This window comes from Cherax quadricarinatus, chromosome 30 (genome assembly GCF_038502225.1).
Source record: "Cherax quadricarinatus isolate ZL_2023a chromosome 30, ASM3850222v1, whole genome shotgun sequence".
Lineage (NCBI taxonomy): Eukaryota > Metazoa > Arthropoda > Malacostraca > Decapoda > Parastacidae > Cherax > Cherax quadricarinatus.
In genome coordinates, this window is record NC_091321.1 from 8,828,503 (window position 1) to 8,855,749 (window position 27,247).

General features: G+C 42.1%; 1 protein-coding gene across 3 annotated transcripts in view; it reads right to left on the reverse strand.

Moving 5' to 3' along the window:
* Positions 1 to 27,247, reverse strand: part of LOC128692622 (uncharacterized) — a 422,893-nt gene that overhangs the window by 284,847 nt on the left and 110,799 nt on the right. For all 3 annotated transcript variants that reach the window (XM_070089869.1, XM_070089868.1, XM_070089870.1), the window contains exon 2: positions 13,123 to 13,349. In XM_070089869.1, the coding sequence (XP_069945970.1) occupies positions 13,123 to 13,349 (227 nt within the window). The remainder of the gene's footprint in view (positions 1 to 13,122; positions 13,350 to 27,247) is intronic.

Genomic DNA, 27,247 nt, shown 5'->3' on the forward strand with positions numbered 1-27,247 from the left:
GGTTGGAATCTGTTTTATACTACAATATAATTTTAATTTCCTCACATTTTCCATATCGGAGTAATTGAAACTTCTCCCCATTGAATTTCATATTGTTTTCTGCAGCCCATTTTAAGATTTGGTTGATGTCTGCTTGGAGCCTTGCAGTGTCTGCAATGGAAGACACTGTCATGCAGATTCGGGTGTCATCTGCAAAGGAAGACACGGTGCTGTGACTGACATCCTTGTCTATGTCAGATATGAGGATGAGAAACAAGATGGGAGCGAGTACTGTGCCTTGTAGAACAGAGCTTTTCACTGTAGCTGCTTCAGACTTTACTCTGTTGACTACTACTCTTTGTGTTCTGCTTGTGAGGAAATTATAGATCCATCTACCCATCTACCAACTTTTCCTGTTATTCCTTTAGCACGCATTTTGTGCGCTATTACGAAATGGTAACACTTGTCGAAGGCTTTTGCGAAGTCTGTATATATTACATCTGCATTCTTTTTGTCTTCTAATGCATCTAGGACCTTGTCATAGTGATCCAGTAGTTGGGACAGACAGGAGCGACCTGCTCTAAACCCATATTGCCCTGGGTTATGTAATTGATGGGTATCTAGATGAGTGGCGATCTTGCTTCTTAGGACCCTTTCAAAGATTTTTATATGGGATGTTAGTGCTATCAGTCTGTAGTTCTTTGTTATTGCTTTACTGCTCCCTTTGTGGAGTGGGGCTATGTCTCTTGTTTTTAGTAACTCTGGGATGACCCCCATGTCCATGCTCCCTCTCCATAGGATGGTAAAAGCACATGATAGGGGCTTCTTGCAGTTCTTGATGAACACGGATTTCCATGAGTCTGGCCCTGGGGCAGAGTGGATGGGCATGTCATTTATTGCCTGTTCAAAGTCATTTGGCATCAGGATAATATCAGATAGGCTTGTCATTTCCTGGAAAAAATGACAATGTGTAACAAAATCCATACCTGTGTTTTACCTGTAACCAGTTCTGAGGGTTTACCTACCCTCGAAGTCTGGCCTTATATATAATGAGAAGTCTACTTTACTAGCAGAGCAGAATTTAAGTACCCTTTTCATTGGTCAGATGGACTTGTAGTTCCTGGATTCTAATCTGAGGTATAATGAATGAAAAAATGTTTTTATCATAGCAACATCTACAGTATCAGAAGTTCATTTATGATGGCTCAGTGAAGAACATACTTATAAACTTTCCTGATCTTATGCTAAAACCACAAGTTTCTGTCCTCAGCCTTGGCATGATATAAAACAATCTTATAATGCACACTAAAATAAACTTGTTTATATTCGGAAAAGTCATGAAATTAATGCATTGCATTATTTGCTAATATATATGTACATGCACACACACTTTATTAGGTAAATTTGCTTGTTAATGCAAATATCTAATCAATCACGTGGAAGCATCTCAATGCCTTCAGTATGGATTCAACAAGGTGCTGCTGGAACCATTTCTTAGGGATAAAGAATAAAAAAGGTACAATACTGTGATTAAAACAATACTCAAAAAACCTGCATATGGGAGAATGAAACTTATGGGACTACCACATCATCTACATAAAATTTTAAACACAGTCAAGCCAGCTTATAGGTTTTTATTTAGGTTAGGTAAGGTTTGTCAGGAAACAGGACAAGTGATTCTAGGTATACAGGCCTAGCAAATTCAGTTAATTTTGTTCCTGGATGCGACCCACACTAGTCGACTAACACCCAGGCACACACTTTACTGATGGGTGAACATGGATAACCGGTGTAAGGAAACACGCCCTATGTTTCTTACCCTTGCCGGGAATTGAACCCCGACCCCTCATTGTGTGAAGCGAGAGCTTCACACGAACCTGAAAGAGGATAACACAGCATTGGAAAATAAGGAATATCCACTAGGAATTTTTATTGACCTAAGAAAAGCTTTTGACACAGTAGACCACGACATCCTACTCCACAAACTTGATCACTACCGTATAAGAGGCCATGCACTTGCATATTTCAAATCTTACATTACTAATAGGTATCAGTACGTCACCATTAAAGACACAGCATCAGCAACACGGCCACTTGATACTGGAGTTCCGCAGGGAAGTGTCCTTGGTCCCCTGCTCTTCCTCATATACATCAATGACCTTCCAAACGTATCCTAACACCTGAAACCCATTCTCTTTGCTGATGACACGACTTATGTCATCTCTCACCCTAATCTTGCCACCCTCAACACCATTGTGAATGAGGAGCTGATTAAAATATCGACTTGGATGACAGCCAATAAACTTACACTTAACACTGACAAAACCTACTATATTATGTTTGGTAGCAGAGCAGGAGATGCACAAATTAACATTAAGATTGACAACACTCTAATTACCAGAAATAATGGGGGGAAATTCCTAGGCTTATACCTTGACAACAACCTGAATTTCAGCACCCATATCCAGCATATAGCCAAAAAAGTATCCAAAACGGTTGGGATCCTCTCCAAGATACGATACTACGTGCCGCTACTATACCACTATACCACTCACTTATTTATCCATACCTCACCTATGCTATTTGTGCTTGGGGATCAACTGCAGCAACACACCTAAAGCCAATAATAACCCAACAAAAAGCTGCAGTAAGAATAATCACTACATCCCATCCCTGGCAACACACCCCCCACTCTTCATAGATCTAAACTTGCTCCCAGTTCAGTACATCCACACTTACTACTGTGCAATCTATATCTACAGGGCCTTAAACTCTAATATCAACCTTGACCTAAAACGCTTTCTTGATAGTTGTGACAGAACCCACAGGCATAACACCAGCAGACACAAACATCTCTACGACATTCCCCGTGTCCGACTAAACCTTTACAAAAATTCAATGTATGTCAAAGGCCCTAAAATCTGGAATACCCTACCTGAGAACTCTAGAACTGCAGACACATTCATCACCTTCAAAACTACCATTAGAAAACATCTTATCTCCCTGATACACCCCGTCAACTAACTACACGAATACCACCTGGTGGTTCACACTTACACTCACTCACTCATTTGACCATAAACGGAAATATTAATCTCAGTCTTAAAATAATTTATTTATTTATTTATTTATTTCCAATTTGAGCACACATACAGAGGTACAAAAAAATACAGATAAGAGCAGCATGCCAAAGCCACTTATACTATGCATAGCATTACGGGCTGGCTTAAAATTAACTTAAGATTAACTAAGCAATGATGAAATCAGTGATAAAACATGTAAACAGATTACTATAAAGCACAAGTGAGTACAGTGGACCCCCGCTTAACGATCACCTTCAAATGCGACCAATTATGTAAGTGTATTTATGTAAGTGCGTTTGTACGTGTATGTTTGGGGGTCTGAAATGGACTAATCTACTTCACAATATTCCTTATGGGAAAAAATTCGGTCAGTACTGGCACCTGAACATACTTCTGGAATGAAAAAAGTTCGTTAACCGGGGGTCCACTGTATTACAAAGACAGGTCATATGGTTGCATTCAGTCATATGAAGGATTCTGTTAGGTAGTGTATTTAAAAAATAATAAAGTTAGATTCGGTTTTAGGTTTAACATTTATGAATCCTGTGATACTCCAATACTGAAACTATGTACTGTGCCAAAACAAAAGCATTCACATTGCTAAACTCACAAACTAGTATTTAGTCACTTAGCTATAATACCAACTTACCTCATAATTTGTAATATTTTACAATTAAGAATAAAACTAAGTATGCCCGAAATGCCTAGCCATGCTAAGCGTTCTAGTGGTACACTCTGTAATCACAATTTTACTACATGTAAACCAAACAATAACCAAATTTCTGTAAACTCAGCATTGTAATCCTTATAGAGAATAAACTTTGAATTGAATTGAATTGAATTGAACTCATTAAAGCCAAATGACTTATTTCTGTTGCTGTTGTTTCCCTACTAGTTTTCACTTAGTCAAAAGTTTTATTTTTTCCTCACCAACTTTCACGACCATGCACTTGTTGGAGTTGAATTCGAGCAGCTATCTGCTCTACCATGCTTGCAACCTCTAATCTATCTATAATTTCTCCAGATCGAACACTTCAAGAGGTTTACATATTTAAAAAAAAAATGTACAAAGGAGTTAATCCCCTCTTGGAATCCCTATCATCACTTTTCCTCTTATACTGGCAATCTTGCTTTATTTCCCTGAGGTGAGTACAGCTATGTAATGTCTGATGTGTGATCAGACAGAGTATCGAGCCTTTACCAATCTGCGCTGTATAATGAACTGCATAGTATAATAAATGATTCTTCAGATACTCATTAACACAAGGAAATAGCTTCTTTTAACCTTTCCTACATGTCAGCACCTGCATCACACATTCCTGCATCATCATCTGTGTCAGCACCTACATCAGCACCTGTGCCAGCTCTTGTATAAGCCAGGGAAGTTCTGATGGCGGCGTCAGCGTGGGAAGCTCCACCACATGTTTTGCTTTGATGCCCCTGTGTAGTGATACTGGTCCTGTGGGGAGCAGCAGCAGGATAATACTGCACCACCTCTAGGGGCCCTTAACAACAACAACAGTTTGGCGTGCGTCATGGGCACCAACATATGGTGTGTGATTCTCTCCTACTTTATCCATTTATCACCGATGCAGATTACATGGTGAGTTTAAATATGTGGCCTGTAGTTATAACTTTTCTCTTGACATATGCAAGACATCACCATCCCTGTAGAAGCCATTATTAGATGTACTAGTCATTATATTTTGTTGTTGCAGAAGTACTATGAAGATTCTATGTTCAATAAAGCCTAGAGATAAGGCCTGTGTTTCTATCACAACAATTTATTGAACATAGAATCCTGGGCTACCTGGTGGTGATCCTGCGCTAGACTACATCACAACATGGAGCGTTTACTGAAACCTGTGAGGCTAGACTGTGACCCCAGCTTATCAACGGCTGCTCAGGAATGGAAGCACTGGTTTAAGACTTTCGAAAACTTCTTGGGAGCCCTTCCTAAAGAAGATCTAGATAAACTAAGTCTGCTCATCAATTTTGTGTCACCTAAGATATATGAGGCTATTTCTGAGTGTAATACCTACGAAGATGCTATCAAAACCCTCAAGTCTCAGTATATTAAACCTACAAATGAAATCTTTGCACGCTATCGCCTTGCAACTCGCCGCCAGCAGATTGATGAGTCCTTAGAGGAATACTTTCAAGCACTGAAAATTTTAGGTAAGGACTGTCACTTCCAAGCAGTGACAGCTGCTCAGTATTGTGAAGAGTCCATCAGGGATGCTTTTATCAGTGGCCTGCAATCACCAATAATAAGGCAGCGTTTATTGGAGAATAAAACTCTCGACTTAGCCGCTGCCTTTGACCAGGCAAGAGCTCTAGATTCAGCCCAGAAGAATTCTGAAGTATACAGTACCACTCAGCCTTCTCGAGTGGTAAGTGCTGCAATTCCTGACCAAGACTCTTGCAATGAAGTTACTGGGGAACCTGCCTCAGTGACAGCAGCAGCAGGTACGGTGTGTTTCTTTTGTGGTTTTTCAAGACATCCACGTCCAAAGTGTCCTGCTCGTGAAGCAATGTGCCATAAATGCCACAAGAAAGGTCACTTTGCTAAAGTATGTCGTGCTAATGCATCAACAAGAGCTAGTGCCTCCACACATTCCAGTGATCATGCGACTCTAGCAACAGTGACTTCTGCGGCTACTCCAAATTCACTGTCAAAGGCAGTTGTGAAAGTATTCATCAAAGGAACAGAAGTAGATGGTCTTATTGATAGTGGCAGCTCAGAGAGTTTCATCAACCTTGACTTAGTTAAACGGCTCTCCTTGACTCTACATCACTCATCAGGTACCGTTTCCATGGCATCAACATCTCTCTCTATTCAGACCTTAGGGTTTTGTAAGGTAAATCTCAGAGTTAATGGAAAGGATTATCAAGATGTACATTTAGCTATTCTGCCACAACTGTGCTCTGATGTTATCCTTGGTCAGGACTTTCAGAAGCTGCATGGTAGTGTCACCTTAACATATGGAGGTGAACTGCCTCCTCTTGTTGTCTGTGGACTTAGCACTTTAAGGGTAGACCCACCAAAGCTGTTTGCAAATCTTACCGCGGATTGCCATCCTATATCAGCTAAGTCACGCCGCTATTCTTATGAGGATCGGATGTTCATTGAGAAAGAAACTCAGAGGCTGCTGAAGGAGGGTATTATAGAACCGAGTGATTCCCCTTGGCGTGCACAGGTTGTTGTTGTTAAAGATGGTTATAGGAAACGGAGACTGGCTATCGATTACTCTGAGACAATCAACAAATTTACACTTCTTGATGGGTACCCTCTACCTCGAATTGACGATACAGTGAACAAAATTGCTCAGTACTACGTGTTTAGCACAATTGATCTGCAGAGTGCCTATCATCAAGTCCCTATAAGGAATGAAGATAAACCATACACAGCGTTTCAGGCTAGTGATGGCCTGTATCAGTTTACCAGAGTCCCTTTTGGAGTCACCAATGGGGTAGCCTGCTTCCAACGAATTATGGATTCACTCATTCAGGAAGAGCAACTCATGGGAACTTACGCGTATTTAGATAATGTTACCATTTGTGGCAAGACCCAGGAGGAACATGATGCAAACCTTGATAAGTTTTTGGAAGCCGCCAAGAAGAAAAATATCAGTTACAATGAGGAAAAGTGCACTTTTTCAACTAAAAGGCTTAGCATCCTTGGTTATGTAGTGGAAGGAGGTTCAATATTCCCAGACCCTGAACGACTACGACCTCTACGGGAACTTCCAATGCCTCAAGACAAAAAGTCACTCTTTGCTTATTACTCACAATGGATCTACAACTATTCAAGTAAAGTCCGCCCATTGAGTGCTACCACATTTCCTGTGACAAAGGAAGCAGAAGCCGCTTTCCATACTCTCAAACAGGACATTGAAAACTCAGTAGTTCAAGCCATTGATGAGTCCCTACCATTCGAAGTGGAAACGGATGCATCTGACATTGCCATTGCTGCAGTCTTATCTCAGGCAGGACGACCAGTAGCCTTCTTTTCGAGAACTTTTCAAGGATCAGAGAAATGTTATGCTGCTGTAGAAAAGGAAGCCCAGGCCATCATAGAAGCAGTTCGCCACTGGAGGCATTATTTAACTGGTAGACATTTCACCATAAGGACTGACCAACGGTCCGTGATGTATATGTTCGACAAGAGGCACAAAAGTAGGATAAAGAATGACAAGATATTACGCTGGAGGATGGAACTATCGTGTTATGACTTTGATATTCTGTACCGACCGGGTCAAGAGAACATCTCACCTGATGCATTCTCTAGGTCCCACTGTGGAGCAGCATGTCATGATTTGCAATCACTCTCAGCTCTCCACAAGGCTTTGTGTCACCCAGGAGTTACACGCCTGTACCATTTTGTCAAATCAAAGAACATGCCCTACTCAGTGGAAGATGTGCGACAAGTGATCAGAGCATGCAGAGTATGTGCAGAGTGCAAGCCAAACTTTCATCAGCCAGAGAAGACTCATCTCATAAAATCCACCCAGCCTTTCGAAAGATTGAATATAGATTTCAAAGGACCTCTACCAAGCACAAATCAGAATAGGTATTTCCTTAACATAGTAGATGAATATTCAAGGTTTCCCTTTGTATTCCCCTGTGCAAATATGGCTGCTTCAACTGTTATTAGTTGTCTTTCACAGTTGTTCTCTATTTTTGGTATGCCAGCTTATATCCATTCAGACAGGGGATCCTCGTTCATGAGTAACGAACTTCAGGAGTTTTTGGCTAGCAAAGGTATTGCCTGCAGCAGAACAACAAGCTACAACCCTCAAGGCAATGGTCAAGTGGAGCGGTTCAATGGTACTATATGGAAGGCAGTTACAATGACATTAAAGTCGCGCAATCTACCTGTTCAACACTGGCAAACTGTCCTACCTGATGCTCTTCACTCTATTAGATCACTGCTGTGCACAGCTACTAATGCAACCCCTCATGAAAGACTCCTCAACTATTCACGTCGTTCCTCTACGGGAGCCTCCGTGCCCACTTGGTTATGTCATCCTGGACCCGTTCTCCTGAAGAGTCACCGTAGGATGAACAAGACGGATCCTTTAGTGGAAGAGGTAGAGCTCCTGCAAGCTAATCCACATTACGCCCACATTCGCTACCAAAATGGTGAAGAGACTACAGTATCTACAAGACATTTAGCCCCAGTTGAAATCCCTATTAGTGTGGAATCTCAAGATACACCAATAGATGTGAAAGATGCTTCGTTTTCTCCTGGAAAGCCCCTTGAGACTACCCCTATGGAAATAGAGGATTCTGCTCCAGCAGTTAATCAAACCCCGCTGGAAAATATCGAACCTGGTGAAGAGGCTCAAGGGCTACGAAGGTCGGGACGTGTACGTCGCCCACCTAACAGTTTGGGAGATTACTGTCTCTGATATTTTAGAAGGGGGAGATTGTAGTGATACTGGTCCTGTGGGGAGCAGCAGCAGGATAATACTGCACCACCTCTAGGGGCCCTTAACAACAACAACAGTTTGGCGTGCGTCATGGGCACCAACATATGGTGTGTGATTCTCTCCTACTTTATCCATTTATCACCGATGCAGATTACATGGTGAGTTTAAATATGTGGCCTGTAGTTATAACTTTTCTCTTGACATATGCAAGACATCACCATCCCTGTAGAAGCCATTATTAGATGTACTAGTCATTATATTTTGTTGTTGCAGAAGTACTATGAAGATTCTATGTTCAATAAAGCCTAGAGATAAGGCCTGTGTTTCTATCACAACACCCTCTTCACTCTGGAGGTCCCAAGGTGGTAATAGCAGTGATGTATAACCCACCACAGAACAGCAGGAGGCCAAGGCAAGAGTACGACGAGAGCAATAGAGCGATGGTTGACACACTGGCTAGAGTGGCCAGAAGAGCTCATGCATGCAGGGCAAAGCTCCTGATCATGGGTGACTTTAACCACAAGGAGATCGATTGGGAGAACTTGGACCCACATGGGGGCCAAGATACATGGAGGGCTAAGATGATGGAGGTGGTACTGGAAAACTTCATGTGCCAACACGTAAAGAACACTACAAGAGAGAGAGGAGAGGATGAACCAGCAAGGCTAGACTTAGTATTCACCTTGAGTAGTGCAGATATTGAGGACATCACATATGAAAGACCCCTTGGGGCCAGTGACCATGTGGTTTTAAGCTTCGAATACACAGTAGAGCTACAAGTGGAGGGAGAAGCAGGAAGGCCAGGACGAATGGAAGCCAAACTACAAGAAAGGGGACTACACAGGAATGAGGAACTTCCTGAACGGGGTTCAGTGGGACAGAGAACTGGCAGGAAGCCAGTTAATGAGATGATGGAATATGTAGCAACAAAATGCAAGGAGGCTGAGGAGAGGTTTGTACCCAAGGGTAACAGGAATAATGAAAAAGCCAGGATGAGCCCATGGTTTACCCAAAGGTGCAGGGAGGCAAAAACCAAGTGTGCTAGGGAATGGAAGAAATATAGAAGGCAAAGGACCCAGGAGAATAAGGAGAGCAGTCGTAGAGCCAGAAACGAATATGCACAGATAAGAAGGGAGGCCCAAAGACAATATGAAAACGACATAGCAGCAAAAGCCAAATCTGACCCGAAACTGTTGTACAGCCACATCAGGAGGAAATCAACAGTCAAGGACCAGGTAATCAGGCTAAGGAAGGAAGGAGGAGAGACAACAAGAAATGACCGTGAAGGATGTGAGGAACTTAACAAGAGATTCAAAGAAGTGTTCACAGAGGAGACAGAAGGGGCTCCAGAAAGACGGAGAGGTGGGGCACACCACCATGTGCTGGACACAGTGCACACAACCGAGGAAGAAGTGAAGAGGCTTCTGAGTGAGCTAGATACCTCAAAGGCAATGGGGCCAGATAACATCTCCCCATGGGTATTGAGAGAGGGAGCAGAGGCACTATGTGTACCCCTAACAACAATATTCAATACATCTATCGAAACAGGGAGATTGCCTGAGGCATGGAAGACAGCAAATGTAGTCCCAATCTTTAAAAAAGGAGACAGACATGAAGCATTAAACTACAGACTAGTGTCACTGACATGTATAGTATGCAAAATCATGGAGAAGATTATCAGGAGAAGAGTGGTGGAACACCTAGAAAGGAACGATCTGATCAACAGCAGCCAACATGGTTTCAGGGATGGGAAATCCTGTGTCACAAACCTACTGAAGTTCTATGACATGGTGACAGCAGTAAGACAAGAGAGAGAGGGGTGGGTGGATTGCATTTTATTGGACTGCAAGAAGGCATTTGACACAGTTCCACACAAGAGATTTGTGCAAAAACTGGAGGACCAAGCAGGGATAATAGGGAAGGCACTACAATGGATCAGGGAATACTTGTCAGGAAGACAGCAGCGAGTCATGGTACGTGGCGAGGTGTCAGAGTGGGCACCTGTGACCAGCGGGGTCCCACAGGGGTCAGTCCTAGGACCAGTGCTGTTTCTGGTATTTGTGAACGACATGACGGAAGGAATAGACTCTGAGGTGTCCCTGTTTGCAGATGACGTGAAGTTGATGAGAAGAATTCACTTGATCGAAGACCAGGCAGAACTACAAAGGGATCTGGACAGGCTGCAGACCTGGTCCAGCAATTGGCTCCTGGAGTTCAATCCCACCAAGTGCAAAGTCATGAAGATTGGGGAAGGGCAAAGAAGACCGCAGACAGAGTACAGTCTAGGGGGCCAGAGACTACAAACCTCACTCAAGGAAAAAGATCTTGGGGTGAGTATAACACCAGGCACATCTCCTGAAGCGCACATCAACCAAATAACTGCTGCAGCATATGGGCGCCTAGCAAACCTCAGAACAGCATTCCGACATCTTAATAAGGAATCATTCAGGACCCTGTACACTGTGTACGTTAGGCCCATATTGGAGTATGCGGCACCAGTTTGGAACCCACACCTAGCCAAGCACGTAAAGAAACTAGAGAAAGTGCAAAGGTTTGCAACAAGACTAGTCCCAGAGCTAAGAGGTATGTCCTACGAGGAGAGTTTAAGGGAAATCAACCTGACGACACTGGAGGACAGGAGAGATAGGGGGGACATGATAACGACATACAAAATACTGAGAGGAATTGACAAGGTGGACAAAGACAGGATGTTCCAGAGATTGGACACAGTAACAAGGGGACACAGTTGGAAGTTGAAGACACAGATGAATCACAGGGATGTTAGGAAGTATTTCTTCAGCCACAGAGTAATCAGTAAGTGGAATAGTTTGGGAAGCGATGTAGTGGAGGCAGGATCCATACATAGCTTTAAGCAGAGGTATGATAAAGCTCACGGCTCAGGGAGAGTGACCTAGTAGCGATCAGTGAAGAGGCGGGGCCAGGAGCTCGGACTCGACCCCCGCAACCTCAACTAGGTGAGTATACACACACACACACACACACACACACACACACACACACACACGAGACTGGTTGAAAAAACTAGAGGAGCAGGCAGGAATAGGAAGGGAAGTACTCCAATGGATCAAGGAATATCTGACATGAAACAACGTGTGTCAGTCCAAGACGAGATGTCAGAGTGGGTGCATGTATCGAGTGGGGCTCCACAAGGGTCAGTCCTAGGTCCTGTGCTGTTTCTTGTATATGTGGAATGACATGATGGAAAGGATAGTCAGAGGTGTCCCTGTTTGCAGACGATGTGAAACGAATGAAGAGAATACAAAAGGACGAGGATCAGGTAAGCCTGCGAGAAATCTGGACAGGCTGTAAGCCTGGTCCGACAAGTGGCTCCTGGAGTTTGACCTGAGCAAGTGCAAAGTTATGAAGCTTGGAGAAAGACAAAGAAGACAACAGATGGAGTACAGCCTAAGAGGTCAGAAGCTGCAAAACTCACTCAAGGAAAAGGATCCTGGGGTGAGCATCATACCGAGCACATCTCCTGAGGCGCCCGTCACCCAAATAACTGTAAGGAACCCACACCTGGTCAAACACGTCAAGAAATTAGAGAAAGTGCAAAGGTTTGCAACAAGACTAGTCCCAGAGCTGGCTGGTTTGCCCAACAAGTAGAGGTTGAGGGAACTCGACAACACTGGAAGACAGGAAGGATACAGGGGACATGATAATAACATATAAAATACTGAGAGGAATTGACAAGGTGGACAGGGCTCGAATGTTTCAGAGATGGGACACAGGAACAAGGGGCCTCAACTGGAAGTTGAAAACCCAGATGAGTCATAGGGTTGTTAGGAAGTATTTCTTCAGCCTAAGAGTTGTCAGGAAGTGGAATAAACTGGAAAGTGAAGTAGTGGAGGCAAGTTCCATACATAACTAAAAAGAGGTATGATAAGGCTGTAGGAGCGGGGAGAGAATGCCCTAGTAGCGGCTAGCGAAGAGGCAGGGTCAGGAGCTGTGAATCGACCCCTGCAACCACATATAGGTGAGTAAATACACGGGACCTCACCTGCCAGTCTTAGAAGAAAGGAAAACCATTGAAGCTATATATATATAGCAGCGCTGTATAGCCCTTGTGGCTTAGCGCTTCTTTTTTGATTATAATAATAATAATATATATATATATAACAACGTACATAAAGGTCGGGCAGACAGGGACAGCATGTTTGGAAGGTAGGGGATTAAAGACAAGACAGCATAACTGGAAGATCAGGAAGCAAGCAAGTCATAGGGATATTAGAAAGCACTTCTTCAGCCTTAGATTAGTTGGGAAGCAGCAAGAATTAGACTATTATAAATCTAATTATTTATGTATCTAATAATGTATGTTCAAAATGTACTGCTCCATAACCTATATCAATATAGAGTAAGAATTAGTATTTGTCTGCCCGAAATGCCTAGGCATACACTGTAAGCTTTACAGGGAAATAAACTTTGTCATTGTCATTATATTTACAGGATCATACAGACGTGGGAATAGGAGGCAATTAGGCCTGATCCTAGGAAGGTAATGGTAAGTTCAATTCCTTGGATTAAGAGCCCTTCACCTGCATCAAGGGTCCCCCTTCCTCACGTCAAAGAGAACAGCAGTATGTGTGTGAGCTAGTACTGACCAGAGGGGCTGGGGTGACCGTTGGAGCTCAGGAAAAGCTTGCCTGACGATGGGCGTCCACAGGTTATAGAGGACGCAGATGGTGAGCACACACAACCAGTAAAAGTACACGTTGCCGTAGGGATTGATGACAGTGCGAGGCTGCCGCTTCTTTTTCTTCTTGCGGATCTTGGGCGACCCCGTCGAGTTCTTACTAAGGTCCTCCTCGTCCGTCTGGTCGACTGTGTCCTAAGGGCAAAGGGGTAAACCAACCGTGAATGGCAAGAACAGAGTTAATCATACTGCAGCGAATCTAAAGAGTTTAAGAACTTACTGAGTGATTCCCTCTGAAGGACACTCCTGCTGTCAAACTTAAAACGGAGACCAGTGAAACACCTGGTTATTTGAGTGTATTTCCCGAGGTTCCCGAGAACTGCCCTGCTGAGCTGTAAATCAATTTTTGATAAAAAAAAAAAAAGTTGACAATAATATACAAGACTGCCGTCCCGACGAGCCCCTTTGGGGTGGAGCAGATGGCGGGCCAGAAGCCTAGCTTCTGCCTACGAGCCCCGTGAGGGCAGGGACTGTGGCTAGTCCAGGGGACAGTTGGTCCCAAAGATGAGTGGGTACTTGTACCTCCTCCCATGGGAGACATAGGTCTCGAGATACTCTCCAGACAGGGAGCCAAGGCCGGGTCGCCACTATTGGAAAAGACCCGGGCCGGGAGAGTACCGGCGAATAAAAAAAAAAATAATACAACTGAGGGAGACTGACACCAGTCAGTCCATCTATCATTCATTCATCTATCATTTCAATTTCATTGTTTTAATTTCTGCTAAACTGTAATTCTTCATATTGCAAATTGTGCTTGATGACTGCTCAACTATTTAATCATTACTTCAACCTTAAAATTGTTTCAACTTCATTGTTTTAAATTGTGCCAAATTGTCATACTGTATATTTTATATACTGTATCAAAACTGTAATTCTTCTCTACCAAACTTATTAAAGCCATATAGCGTGAACTAGCTGAACATTCAGTTTTCTTGTATTCAATGTAATTCACCTATGACCATATGTATAATTACAGAACTGTTATTGCCTTATTAATCTTAAATTTGCCCGAAATGTTCTGCATATAAAGGGGCTTTTGGCATGTTCACCAGATTGTTACACTCCTTTGTACATACATGTATCATACTAAAATAAAGTCATGCTAACACGCAACCGGAGCCACATGTCTGTGGTGAATCCAATAAAATCAGCAGATGCTTGGATGTCATTACTGCTCGGCTTTGGCTGGGGCTACAAGTATTTCTGAGAGTACGCCCCACCAGCTAATGTACATATAACTAAATGTAAACTTTGCGCGATGAATTAATGTTCACATCTTGCATCATGTGACGGAATGGAAAAAAAAAATTCAGAGAAAACTCACAAATGTCCAAGAAATGTCAAAGTATTTTATCCACAGCGGTATATTATCAGTCATTCTGGAAAAAAATACAGTAACTGCCTATTGTAAATAATTCATAAAAGTTTGCCTAAATTCAATCATACTCCGTTAAAATATAAATACATACTCCAAACCTACACTAATGTTTTTGTTACTTAAGTCATGTCTATATTAACATTACGATTGTAACCAGATCATAAACTTGTAATAGTCCATTACCACTTTACCTAGTCCCTGGACCCATTATGTGCCTTGATTCTTCTGACTTCCCCTCCACAAGATGGGTATGAGGTGCTTAATGAAGTTATTAAGCAAACAACTGATCCGACAATTAGTTTAAAAATATACTTGAACGAACACTAGAACATATTTTTTAGGAAACGTTCTCTTCTTTTTTATTATAATAATTTAGGAAACGTTTTGGTCCTGGGATCATCAGGATATCAGAACCGAAACGTTTTCTAATAAATATGTTTTAGTATTTAATGGCGTGTCTTTATAAACCCGTTTCTGATATACAAGTTAGAGATAAAGTGACAGTGTCAGACATGTCTGCTCTAAATATATGAAGTACGCCTGGCAGCTTTCTATTTATCCATGAAAAAGCTGCTAAAGCCTGCTGGATATAATATCCAGATAGTGGATTAAGTCTTCATTTTCACAGTATGAATTCATTACATTTTGCAAAAGATTAAAGCAAAATTTACCCTGGATAGAAAGAGGCACCGATGTAGTGGTGAGATAGGCTGTAATCCACAATGGAAAAAGTTGCTTTGTTAATAAACTTTTTTTGGGCTATCTTAAATTTATAATTTTTTTTTGTGCCCATAACATCTGCATGGTCTCAACATTAAATAATTTGTATGTTGTATACCCAAATCCTAAATAAAAATTTAATAACCAATTGAGGGAGAGGGCTTTTTTATTAAAAAAATGGATACATCAGTGTTCTGCTGCCACCCTATTCTATACGATAGTCACAGTGGGAACAAAAAGCAACTAGGTTTCTCTGTCACATTCCATCACGCAGGATGGGGGGGGGTCATACAAAGTGCTGAAATCTATCAGCCTGAGCTGCCAGAATTCAGTAGGGCAATGGGGAAGCATATCGTCAAGTATTCCAGCAAGGGTTCATCTGCTACGGGAGCTTCAGAGGTTTCGTTCCAGCATAGCTGGAGTTACTATCACTTAGGCATTGCCAACTATAAGGATAGCCTATCCCATACACAGTAGAAATAGAAATTGAAGGTTTTGAAGATATCTCCGTCATCATAAAGTGAGGCAAGATAATTTATACGTAGAAAGAGGAAGAATAAGGATATCATAATACGGCATATCTAACTACATATACGGTGAGCTGGGATGTGGGATAAACATGGGAGAAGGGTCTGAGGGTCTGGGAGGGAGCGAACTCAATATTGCTGCCTCATCGCAACACACACAACCTTAAATATAATGTTTGGTGAAACACGAATGTTGAAAAGTTTTTCTGCTGTCGTACAGTATCAACCATCGAAAGTTAAAATTAAGAATGACTAATAGCGCCCACATTCCTTATCACTCCCACTACGTCCCTTCCCTTTACCGTTTTCTTTAGTCTTTTCCCCGCTATCTTTCTCTCCCTTTCTACATCCAGCTCTTCCCTCCTTCTCCCCCTCTATCCTTTCCCCATCTCTCTCTCTCATACCCCTACGAGTCAACATCACAGCCTCACTAGCCTTTCCACAACAGCAGCAAAGCGGAGAAAGTGATTTTGTCACACTCATTGAGGGTTCGCTTATGGCTGTCCCTACTCATAATGCTCCATTATATTCTCTATTTCACACACACACACACACACACACACACAATCCTGCTGGTAAGAAGGCATATGATATTCCTCACAAAAGACTGGAACCGCTTGAGAAGCAGGCAGGAATAACGGGAAATACGCTACAGTAAATCAGAGTATTTTATGAGAAGAAGACAGTGATTGCTCGAGAAATGTCAGAATGGGAAAGTGAAAGAGTAACAAGTTGAGTTCCACAAGGATCGGTATTACTACAAGTGCTGTCTAGTATACGCGAATAACATATCAGAAAAGATAATGTATTCCCGTTTGTAATTATGTAAAATTGATAAAAAAAAAACAATGAGGATAAGGAAAGACTATGAATAGACCTGGATACACTAGAGGATTGGTCAAACAAGTGACTACTGAAATTCAAGGTTCTGAAAATTAGGAAAGGGATAAGAAGAATGGAGACAGAATATCGACTATGGACGGGACAGAAGCTGCAAACCTCACTCATGGAGAAAGACCTTGAGGTGAGCATAGTGCCAAGCATGTCGCCAAAGTTACACAACAGAATAATTGTTAGTGAATTTTCGTTTGACTTCCAAAAATCTCAACAAAAAACATTCATAGTCCTGTATATGACATGTGTCAGGGATATGGGATATGCAGCACCAGCATGGAACCCTCACGTAATAAAGCATGTTAAGAAAGTGGAGAAATACATTCAACGAGACTAGTCCCAGACCTTAAGGAACTGAGCTGTGAAGAGAAGCTAAAGAAACTGAACCTGATGATAGTGGATAGAACCACCTTGGGAGATATGATAATAACATACAAAACACTCAAATGACTTGATAAGGTGGACAGGAAGAGACTGCTACTGAGGCGGGAAAAAGTACACGAGGTCACAGAATTTAAAGACCGATGAGTCATAGGGATGTCAGAAAGTTCTCACCCTCAGGGTGGTCAGAAAGTGGAATGACCTAGCGAAAATGTAGCGGAGGCAAGCTCTATACTACATAGTTTAAAGAATGATGGAACCCACGAGGCTAGGAGAAAATAAATGTAGAAAGAGGCAAATAGAAGCAGACAAAAGTGACTCGCCCTCCGCAACAACCAAAAATAGGGGAGTACACACAGCAAAGAAGCGGGGCCAGGAGCTGTGAATCGACTCCTGCAACGACAAAAGGGTGAGTAAATGTGAGCGCGCACGCGCGCACGCACGCACGCGCACGCACGCACACTCACGCACACTCACGCACACACACACGCACACACACACGCACACACACACACACACACACACACACACACACACACACACAAGAGAAGAGTGGAGCACCTAGAAAGGAATGAGCTTAACAGCCAGCACGGTTTCAGGGACGGGAAATCCTGTGTCACAAGCCTACTGGAGTTCTATGACAGGGTGACAGCAGTAAGACAAGAGAGAGAGAGGTGGGTAGATTGCGTTTTCTTGGACTGTAAGAAGACGGTTCACACAGTTCCACACAAGAGATTAGCGCAAAAGCTTGAAGACCAGGAAGGTATAACAGGGAAGGCCCAGACAAGTTGAGCCCAAGATTGCTGAGATGTGCATACCAGCTAGCAGCACCTCTAACTCGCATCTTTCAGCACTGCCTAGTACAGTGTAAATGGCCCTCTCTATGAAAAGAGGCAAATGTAGTCCCTGTTCACAAAAAGAAGAGCAGAGCAGAAATCAGCAACTACAGACCAGTGTCATTCCTGTCAATCACTGGTAAGATCCTTGAGACAATAATCTCAAGACAAATGACAGTTTTTTGACTACCACTCACTACTTTGTGATCGTCAATATGGCTTCAGAAAGGTTACTCTGCTGCTGATCTGTTGTTAAACCTCTCCACTAAGTGACACCAGTCACTGGATGAATCCAAAGTCAGCTGTGTGGTAGCACTGGACATTGCTGGCGCTTTCGACCGGGTGTGGCACCAGGGCCTCTTAGCAAAACTTCAAGCACTGGGAATTGCAGGCTCTACGTTATGTCTCTTCAGTGATTACCTTCATGGTAGATCTCGAAGTGTAGTTCTCAATGGAACGGAATCAGCAAGACATCCTATTGGGGCAAGTGTTCCACAAGGAAGCGTACTGGGACCATTGTTATGGAATGTCTACTTCAACGACCTTCATCTCATCCCAGAATCACATGCATATGCAGACGACTGCACACTGACATTCACTTATCCAAGAGAAGTAATGCCAGCTGCTCTAAGCTACATCAATCACCAGCTGAGAGCTGTATCAGCTTGGGGAAATAGATGGCAAGTAACATTTGCACCATGTAACATAGGCACCATGATGGTAATGCTGGTGCAGTAGTAAGGATGAATGAATGGGATGAATGTGAGGGAGAAGTTGATATCCTTGGGGTGAAATTTGACTCCAAACTAACCATGAAGAACCATGTTGTAAATCTTGCAAACAAGGCAGCCAGTATCTCGCATCTGCTTGACAGTAGTGGCTGCAAGATTCTGTACGAGGCACAAGTACGCTCACACCTTGAGTATGCTCCACTTTCTTGGTTTACCTCCCCCCCCCTCTCATCTGCGACTGCTTGACAGAGTAGAGAACAGAGCAAGACGTTTCATCTCTCGCCTGGACCCATCCGGGATAGATCTGTCATTTCAGCAGAGCCTTCAACATAGGAGGGATGTGGGTGGCCTTACTGTTATGTACAAGGCCAATATTGTCAAAGTACCACACTTGGATCCACTTCGAGGACAGCGTGAAACAAGCTTTTATACCACAAGACGGGCAGAAAGCAGCAACTTCACTCTGGCTGTACCCTTCTCCAGAACATCACTCCATCTGAGATCATACATACCCAGGATGACTCGAGTATGGAACACATTCGTACAGCATTATGATGTCAACGAGATAAAGATAGTTGATCACATGAAAATGCTGGCCCACAGATGGCTCCAATTTCATCCTGTTCCCTACTTGTATGTCTCATAACAATAAAAATGCTTTCAAATGAGCTGATGTAGGTAACAGCTCTTAGCTTGCCAATAAAGTTAGGAATCCTTAACCTGTAAATAGCTTGTCAATAAAGCTAGGGATCCTTAACCTTGTCAAATCCTGTGTAAAAAAAAAAAAAAAAAGGGCACTGCAAAGGATCAGGGAATACCTGTCTAGAAGACAACAGCGAGTCATGGTACGTGGCGAGGTGTCAGAATGGGCGCATGTAACGAGCTGGATTCCACAGGTCGTGGAAACAGCACCGGTCTTAGGACCGGTGCTGTTTCTGGTATCTGTGAACGACATGACGGAAGGAATAGACTCAGAAGTGTCCCTGTTTGCAGATAATGTGAAGTTGATGAGAAGAATTCAACTGGACGAGGACCAGGCAGAACTACGAAGGGATCTGGACAGGCTGCAGGCCTGGTCCAGAAACTGGCTCCTGGAGTTCAACTCCACCAAGTGCAAAGTCATGAAGATTGGGGAAGGGCAAAGAAGACCGCAGATGGAGTACAGTCAAGGAAGCCAGAGACTACAAACCTCACTCAAGGAAAAGGATCTTGGGGTGATTATAACACCAGGCACATCTCCTGAGGCGCACATCAACCAAATAACTGCTGCAGCATACGGGCGCCTAGCAAACATAAGAACAGCAATCCGACATCTTAATAAGGAATCGTTCAAGACCTTGTACACTGTGTAGTTAGACCTATATTGGAGTATAGAGCACCAGTTTGGAACCCACACCTAGCCAAGCACGCAAGGAAACTTGAGAAAGTTCAGAGGTTTGCAACAAGACTAGTCCCGAAGCTAAGGGTATTGTCCTACGATTAGAGGTTAAGGGAAATCGGCCTGACGACACTGGAGAACAAGAGAGATAGATATATGATGACATAAAATACCGAGAGGAATCGACAAGTTGGAGAGAGACAGGATGTTCCAGAGATGGGACACAGCAATATGGGGTCACAATTGGAAGTTGAAGATTCAGATGAATCACAGGGATGTTTTTAGTGACAGAGTTGTTAGGAAGTGGAATAGTCTGGGAAGTGATGCAGTGGAGGTAGGATTCATACATAGCTTTAATAAGAGGTATGATAAAGCTCATGGAGCAGGACGAGTGACCTAGTAGCGACCAGTGAAGAGGCAGGCCCAAGAGCTGTGAATCGACCCCTACAGCCACAATGAGTATACACACACACACACACACAATAACGACATATAAAATACTGAGAGGAATCGACAAGGTGGACAGAGACAGGATGTTCCAGAGTTGGGACACAGCAACATGGGGTCACAATTGGAAGCTGAAGACTTATATGAATCACAGGGACGTTAGGAAGTATTTCTTCAGAGTTGTCAGGAAGTGGAAAAATCTGGGAAGCGATTTAGTGGATGCAGGATCCGTACACAGCTTTAAGAAGAGGTATGATAAAGCTTATGGAGCAAGAAGAGTGACCTAGTAGCGACCAGTGAAGAGGCGGGGTCAGGAGCTTTGAATCGACCTCTGCAACCACAACTAGGTGAGTACACACACACACTACTAACCCTAACACAAGACACATTTAAAGGAGTGAGAGGCAGCATTAGCGTCTGGGCTGCACCTTAACACTCCATAATGAAGACAGCGTCGAAACTTTGCTCCACAAAGTGGGTCACATGACACTGAAAATTAAGAGATTTTTACCTCAGAAAAGTTAAACATTTTTTATCTCCAAAAGTAAAAAAAAAAAAGTTTACTTGAAAAAGAGACAGATTTGCATGTTAAAAACAGAGATTTTGAAGGAAAAAAGCGAGATCTATTGTAACAAATTTAGAAAAAAAATTGAGGAAAAAAACTGGTGAGGGATCAGGGAATTAAAACCGATTAAAACACACACACACACACACACACACACACACACGCATCTCTCACACTCGCACATCCTGTCTTATATACACTTCCTGTTCGTCACATACGTTTTGTCTCGCATACACTTCCTGTCTCATACACGTCCTGTCCCACATGAACTTCCAGTCTCGCATACACACATTAACTTCTTGTCTTTCATACACTTCTTGTCTGTTACACATTCCTTTGTCATATATTTCCTCTCTCACACACTTCCTGTCTGTCATATATTTTGTCTCTTTCACACACTTGTCTCTCAATCCCTGTCTCTTACACATTTCCCGCCTCATAACCTCTTGTCTCACGCTCCTGACCCACTAGTATACTTGTGTATTTTCCCCAGGAAAATACACAAGTATACTGGTGGTCATATCCTCAAACTCCTCACCCCTCGTGATTCACTTCCTTCACCCTCCTCCATTCCCTTCGTCCTACCTTCCTCATGCTTTATTAATTTCTCTCCTCCATTTTCCAGTAGGACCTACCTAGCGTGGGCCAGTAATAATAATACAATAATCTTTATTTCTACAAGTACATGTACACTGTATCCAGGCCTAGCTGATATCAATGACATACTGCTATATAGAAAACCCCTTGTTATGCAGAGCATTTCGAGCAAATTAGGTCAATTTTGTCCCCAGAATGCGACCCACACCAGTCGACTAATACCCAGGTACCTATTTTACTCATAGGTCAACATGGACACCAGGTGTCTTAAGGAAACACGTCCTAATGTTTCCACTCGTACTTGGGCTCGAACTATGGACCTCAATGTGTGAGCTGAGTGCGCTAGCAATCAAGCTACGGGACACCTAGAGGACCTGCTAAGCGCGGGTCAGTATGTCCTGCCTCGCATATGGATCCAGATATATATATGCACAGTTCGAAGCACTGAGTAAACGTTTCGGCACTCGTAGCGAAACGTTTGCTCAGTATCTTGAACTGTGCATGTGTGTGTCTATCTCCATGCTGTCAGTATCACCATACCTGTTCTGTCTAGCACATGCAGGAGAACAGGTATAACTAAAGGAACACAGGAAAACAAGTAGCTGCTTTGCAGGATTGTTGGCAGGTGTGGAGGCTACGTAAGGAGAGGTGGCGCCGGGTGAGAGTTGAGGCTGCGTCAACACAACTTCAACACACTCGGGGATACAACAAACACAAAAATCTTTGTGGTAGTTTTGTAGGTCACTTGCGGCACACCCTGGATTATCTGATATCTGCTACTGCAGGAGACGAAATAGATGAATGAATAAATATATATATATATATATATATATATATATATATATATATATGTCGTGCCGAATATGTAAAACTGGTCAATTAGCAAGAACTCATTTAAAATTAAGTCCTTTCTAAAATTTTCTCTTATACGTTTAAAGATATATTTTTTTCATTAATGTTAATGTAAAAATTTTAAATTTTGCACCAAAAGAATCTTAGAAAACTTACCTAACCTTATTATAACAAGATTAATTTATTTTAGCCTAACCCAACTAAATATATTTTAGATTTGTTTACAGTAATTTAATACTAAACAAACACAGTGAAATATATTCTTTTTCGTTAAGTTCAGAATGATTTTGGCGAAATTATTGCATACACAAATTTTCACTTGTCCTATATGGCAAGATGAGCGTTGCTATTTAAGCCAAGATCGCAAGTTCTGCCTATTCGGCACGACATTATATATATTACAAAAAACGCGATTCTAAAAGCTTAGAGATCTCCAGTGAATACTAGAAAGGACTGCCCTTCTAGCATCCAGCCTGTTACTGGGTTTTCGTAACAATTAGTCAGTATCCTTGTCCAATTATCCATTAGAATTCAGTATGATTCAATAGTGTTTCAGGATTGCAATTGGTAGGCTACTAACTAGAGAAAATAAAATTTAATAAATTTATTAAGTATCGTCTAGAGGTATATCAAATTTAATTAAATTAATCACAATAATCAAAATATTAATCACTTCTCTCGTGTACAGTATTATTGTGCTGAAAGCACATATCACATTTATAATTCTTAAGTACCGTCTGGTACATTAGTATTTAATAAGATATTACAAATATGTACAAGTAAGTTTGTGTGTATGTGTGTAAGTGCTCTAAGTAGTTCGCTATGTCTCACGACTCGACTAGACTTAAACAAGTGACTGACAAAGTCCTCTCATAAACTAAGTTCTTGACCAACTGGCAATCAGAACAGTCTGCTTGAACAATAAAACGACTGATAAGCCGAACAACAATATAACAAGCAACTGCAACACAATCAGGAACAAGGAGATAATATAAAGACAGCTAGTAGGGACCATCAGCAGATCCTCCACAAAAAGTCACAAAGCTCCCATACTACTGAATCTAAGTTCAGCATAAGAAAATACCCGACTGTGACAGTACACAGATACCAGTACAAATTAGGTCAGAAGCTACAGCTCAGGACCTGAGTTGCTCAGTGTCTTTGAGACACACAACCTCAGTACAACGTCGAAAATCACTAAGTCTATACAATGTTCTGTGAACAGAGTCTCCAGAACTAACAAAAATAATGAGACATGAGACGATCTTCCAACAAGGGCCAATAAGGGAGATTTAGGCTCTTGTCAGGGATACGTCCAACCACCAAGAGAGTCTAGACCAGACTGAATACTTCAGGCGAGGTGAAGACCCCCCTCTCGATCATGTGATAGCTCCGTGGACAGCTGCAGCTCAGCAACAAGCCGGCAGGGAAACGAGCCACAAGCGATAATTACAGTAGTTAGACAATCAAGACTTGAACTTTGAGCACATAATATATGTTACATCCTACTTAACAACATAACTAAGTCAAATAATATAAAGCAATATATTTACAATTTAGCTATCATCGCAAATATAAGCAATATAAAATTATATGAAAAGGTAATATACATGTAATATACATACATACATTGCAACCCATTCAGGGGTTGCAACAATATATATATATATATATATGTGTGTGTGTGTGTGTGTGTGTGTGCCGAATAGGTAAAACTTGCGACTTTGGCTTAAATAGAAACACTTTTCTTGCCGAATAAGGGAAGCGACAATTTGTGTATGCAATAATTTCGCAAAAATCATTCTGAACCTAACGAAAAAAATATATTTCATTGTTTATTATTAAATTACTGTAAATTTATCTAAAATATATTTAGTTGGATTAGGCTATATTAAATTAACCTTGTCATAATATGGTTAGGTAAGTTTCCTAAGGTTCTTTTGGAATAAAATCATTAATTTTTATATAGCATAAATGAAAAAAATATATATATCTGTAAATGTATAAGAGAAAATTTTAGAAAGGACTTAATTTTAAATGAGCTCTTGCTAACTGACCAGTTTTACCTATTCGGCATGACATTATGTTATATACTTGTGTAGTATATAATATACGCCTGTGTCCTCCAGACTCCACGGGGCATTTGATGAACTGGGATGAGGCACAACTCGTTCTCACCGAACCAGACCTCAAACGCCGACGGTGTCTAGAAGCCTCGCTAATCGCCGTCACCGACACAACAGAGCGTAACACTGGAAACCACAAAATTTCTAAAACATTAGCATACATGATACTCGAGCAGACTAAGCTTAACCAACCCAACAACACAGGAGTCACATGATCTCATCGTCTACCCGTCCCTATCCCAACATGGCAGTCTTCAGGTCACCATGCGTCACTCACACCTCACTCTCCGCCTATATATAATGTTTTTCTACCTTTGTATGTTAGAAGTGATCAATGTCCCAGGACCGAAACGTTTTCTAATAAATGTCATAGTGTTTGCTTGCGTGTCTTTCTAAACCAAGTTGTCGGTATTTATTACCAAGGTGTATACCAATATTAAAAGTATACCAAACCACCCATACAATACCCACACAATACTCACAAAATACCACCCACACTCTCGCCCACACAATACCCACAATACCTCCCAAATAATACCATCCCACACCGCACAACTACCCATACACTTCCAACACCATTCATACCACACCATTCATACCACACCACCCACACCACACACCACTCACACTCACACCACACCCACACCACCCACACCACATCCACACCACCCACATCACACATCACACACCACACATCACACATCACACCACACATCACACACCACACACATCACACACCACACACACACCACACATCACACACCCCATCACACACCACACATCACACACCACATCACACATTACACAACACACATCACACACCACACATCACAAAACACACAACACACAACACACAACACACAACACACATCACACACCACACATCACACACCATACATCACACACCACACACCATACATCACACACCATACATCACACACCACACATCACACACCACACGCCACACATCACACACCATACATCACACACCACACATCACACACCATACATCACACACCACACACCACACATCACACACCATACATCACACACCACACATCACACACCATACATCACACACCACACATCACACACCACGTCATCTACGATGAAATTGCTGCGCCCATTTGGATCATATTTTAAACTTTTTCCTATAACTTTTTTTTTTATCGAGCGATGACTGGGCAATTGGAGCTAGAAGTAGGAAGAGGTAGAGGGAGAGGTTGAGAGTGGAGATGAAGGAAGGGATGGAGGAAGAGGGGGAAATAGTTGAAGAGAGGGAAGAAGGAAGAGGGAGGGGGAACTAGAGAAGAGATAGCAGAAGACGTAATAAAGAGGGAAGAAAGGATACAGTAGAGGAAGGGAGGGAAGAAGAAAACTACAGTAGATATAGTGGAAGAGAGGGGAGAAAGAAAGGGGGATAGTGAAAGAAGAGGGAGAAGGGGATATAGTAGAGGGAGAGCAGATAATGGAAGAGAGGAGGAGAAGGAGATTAGAGAAAAAGAAGGGAAGAGGCACTTTCGGCCTTCCCTTCTTACCTCTCCGCTCCCTGACTTTTAACTATGGCTACTCTGATATTAATACCTCAAAAATTACCCTCTTTCCACTCGCCTCTACCCGTCCCCCTGACCCTAGCCTCCCCACCATTTACTCCTACCTCCAACCATTTATTCCTACCCCCTATTTATCACTTTATTTATATTTTACGCCAGCACTCTCCTTCACTCCTATCATTCCTACCAACTTCAACAGTGAGATGTATTGCTTTAAGAATTAACAATGAAACTAGATGTCCACAAAGTCCTTTTCGCTTTCAAAATACTTTTAAAACAAATATATGAAAATGCAGTTGTCTCACTATAATAACGTAATTATCCTAACATTAAGTTCCCTGACAGATGGATTAAGTGTGATGACTCCTTGCAGAGGTAATCCCCCCCCCCTCCCGACACTTCCACTACATTTCTTGTGGCTATGAAGATAGTGTTCTAGACGCCGGTAGTTGACATTTCAACATTCCGTGCTATAATAAATGATAACATTGTAAAAGTCATACTGGATAGGCCAATATGTGGAATAACCCGGGGTATTGATTAGCTGTGTTACAGGTCACTAGAGGTATACACGCTGAAGCTGCAGGCTTAGACAACCGTGAAACTATATATGTAAAACTATTGTTTCAAGTATTACATGCAGAAAACTGCATTTTCAGAGATGTAATACAAAAAAAAAAAATATTGTAATCGGAAAAGGATTTTGTGGACAGGTCACGAAAGGCGAGATAGAATATGCGTAATTTTTAAATAGAAACCTATGATATTATCAGGATCATCAACACAAAGGATTAACCGAAAATAACCCCAGAAAGTCTAGTACTCTGGCTTATTTCAAATGGAGCATTTGGTGGTTTTCCCCAGGATGCGACCCACAACAGTCTGCTAACATTCAGGTACCTACAGTAACCTACTTACTGGTTGGTAAATAGTAGTAGGTGTAAGGAATCATGACGAACGTTTCCACTCGTTGCATTACAGTTTATAAATACCGAAAAAAAACATAAAACAAATACATGCGTAACGGTAGGATAATTAATCGTGAGCA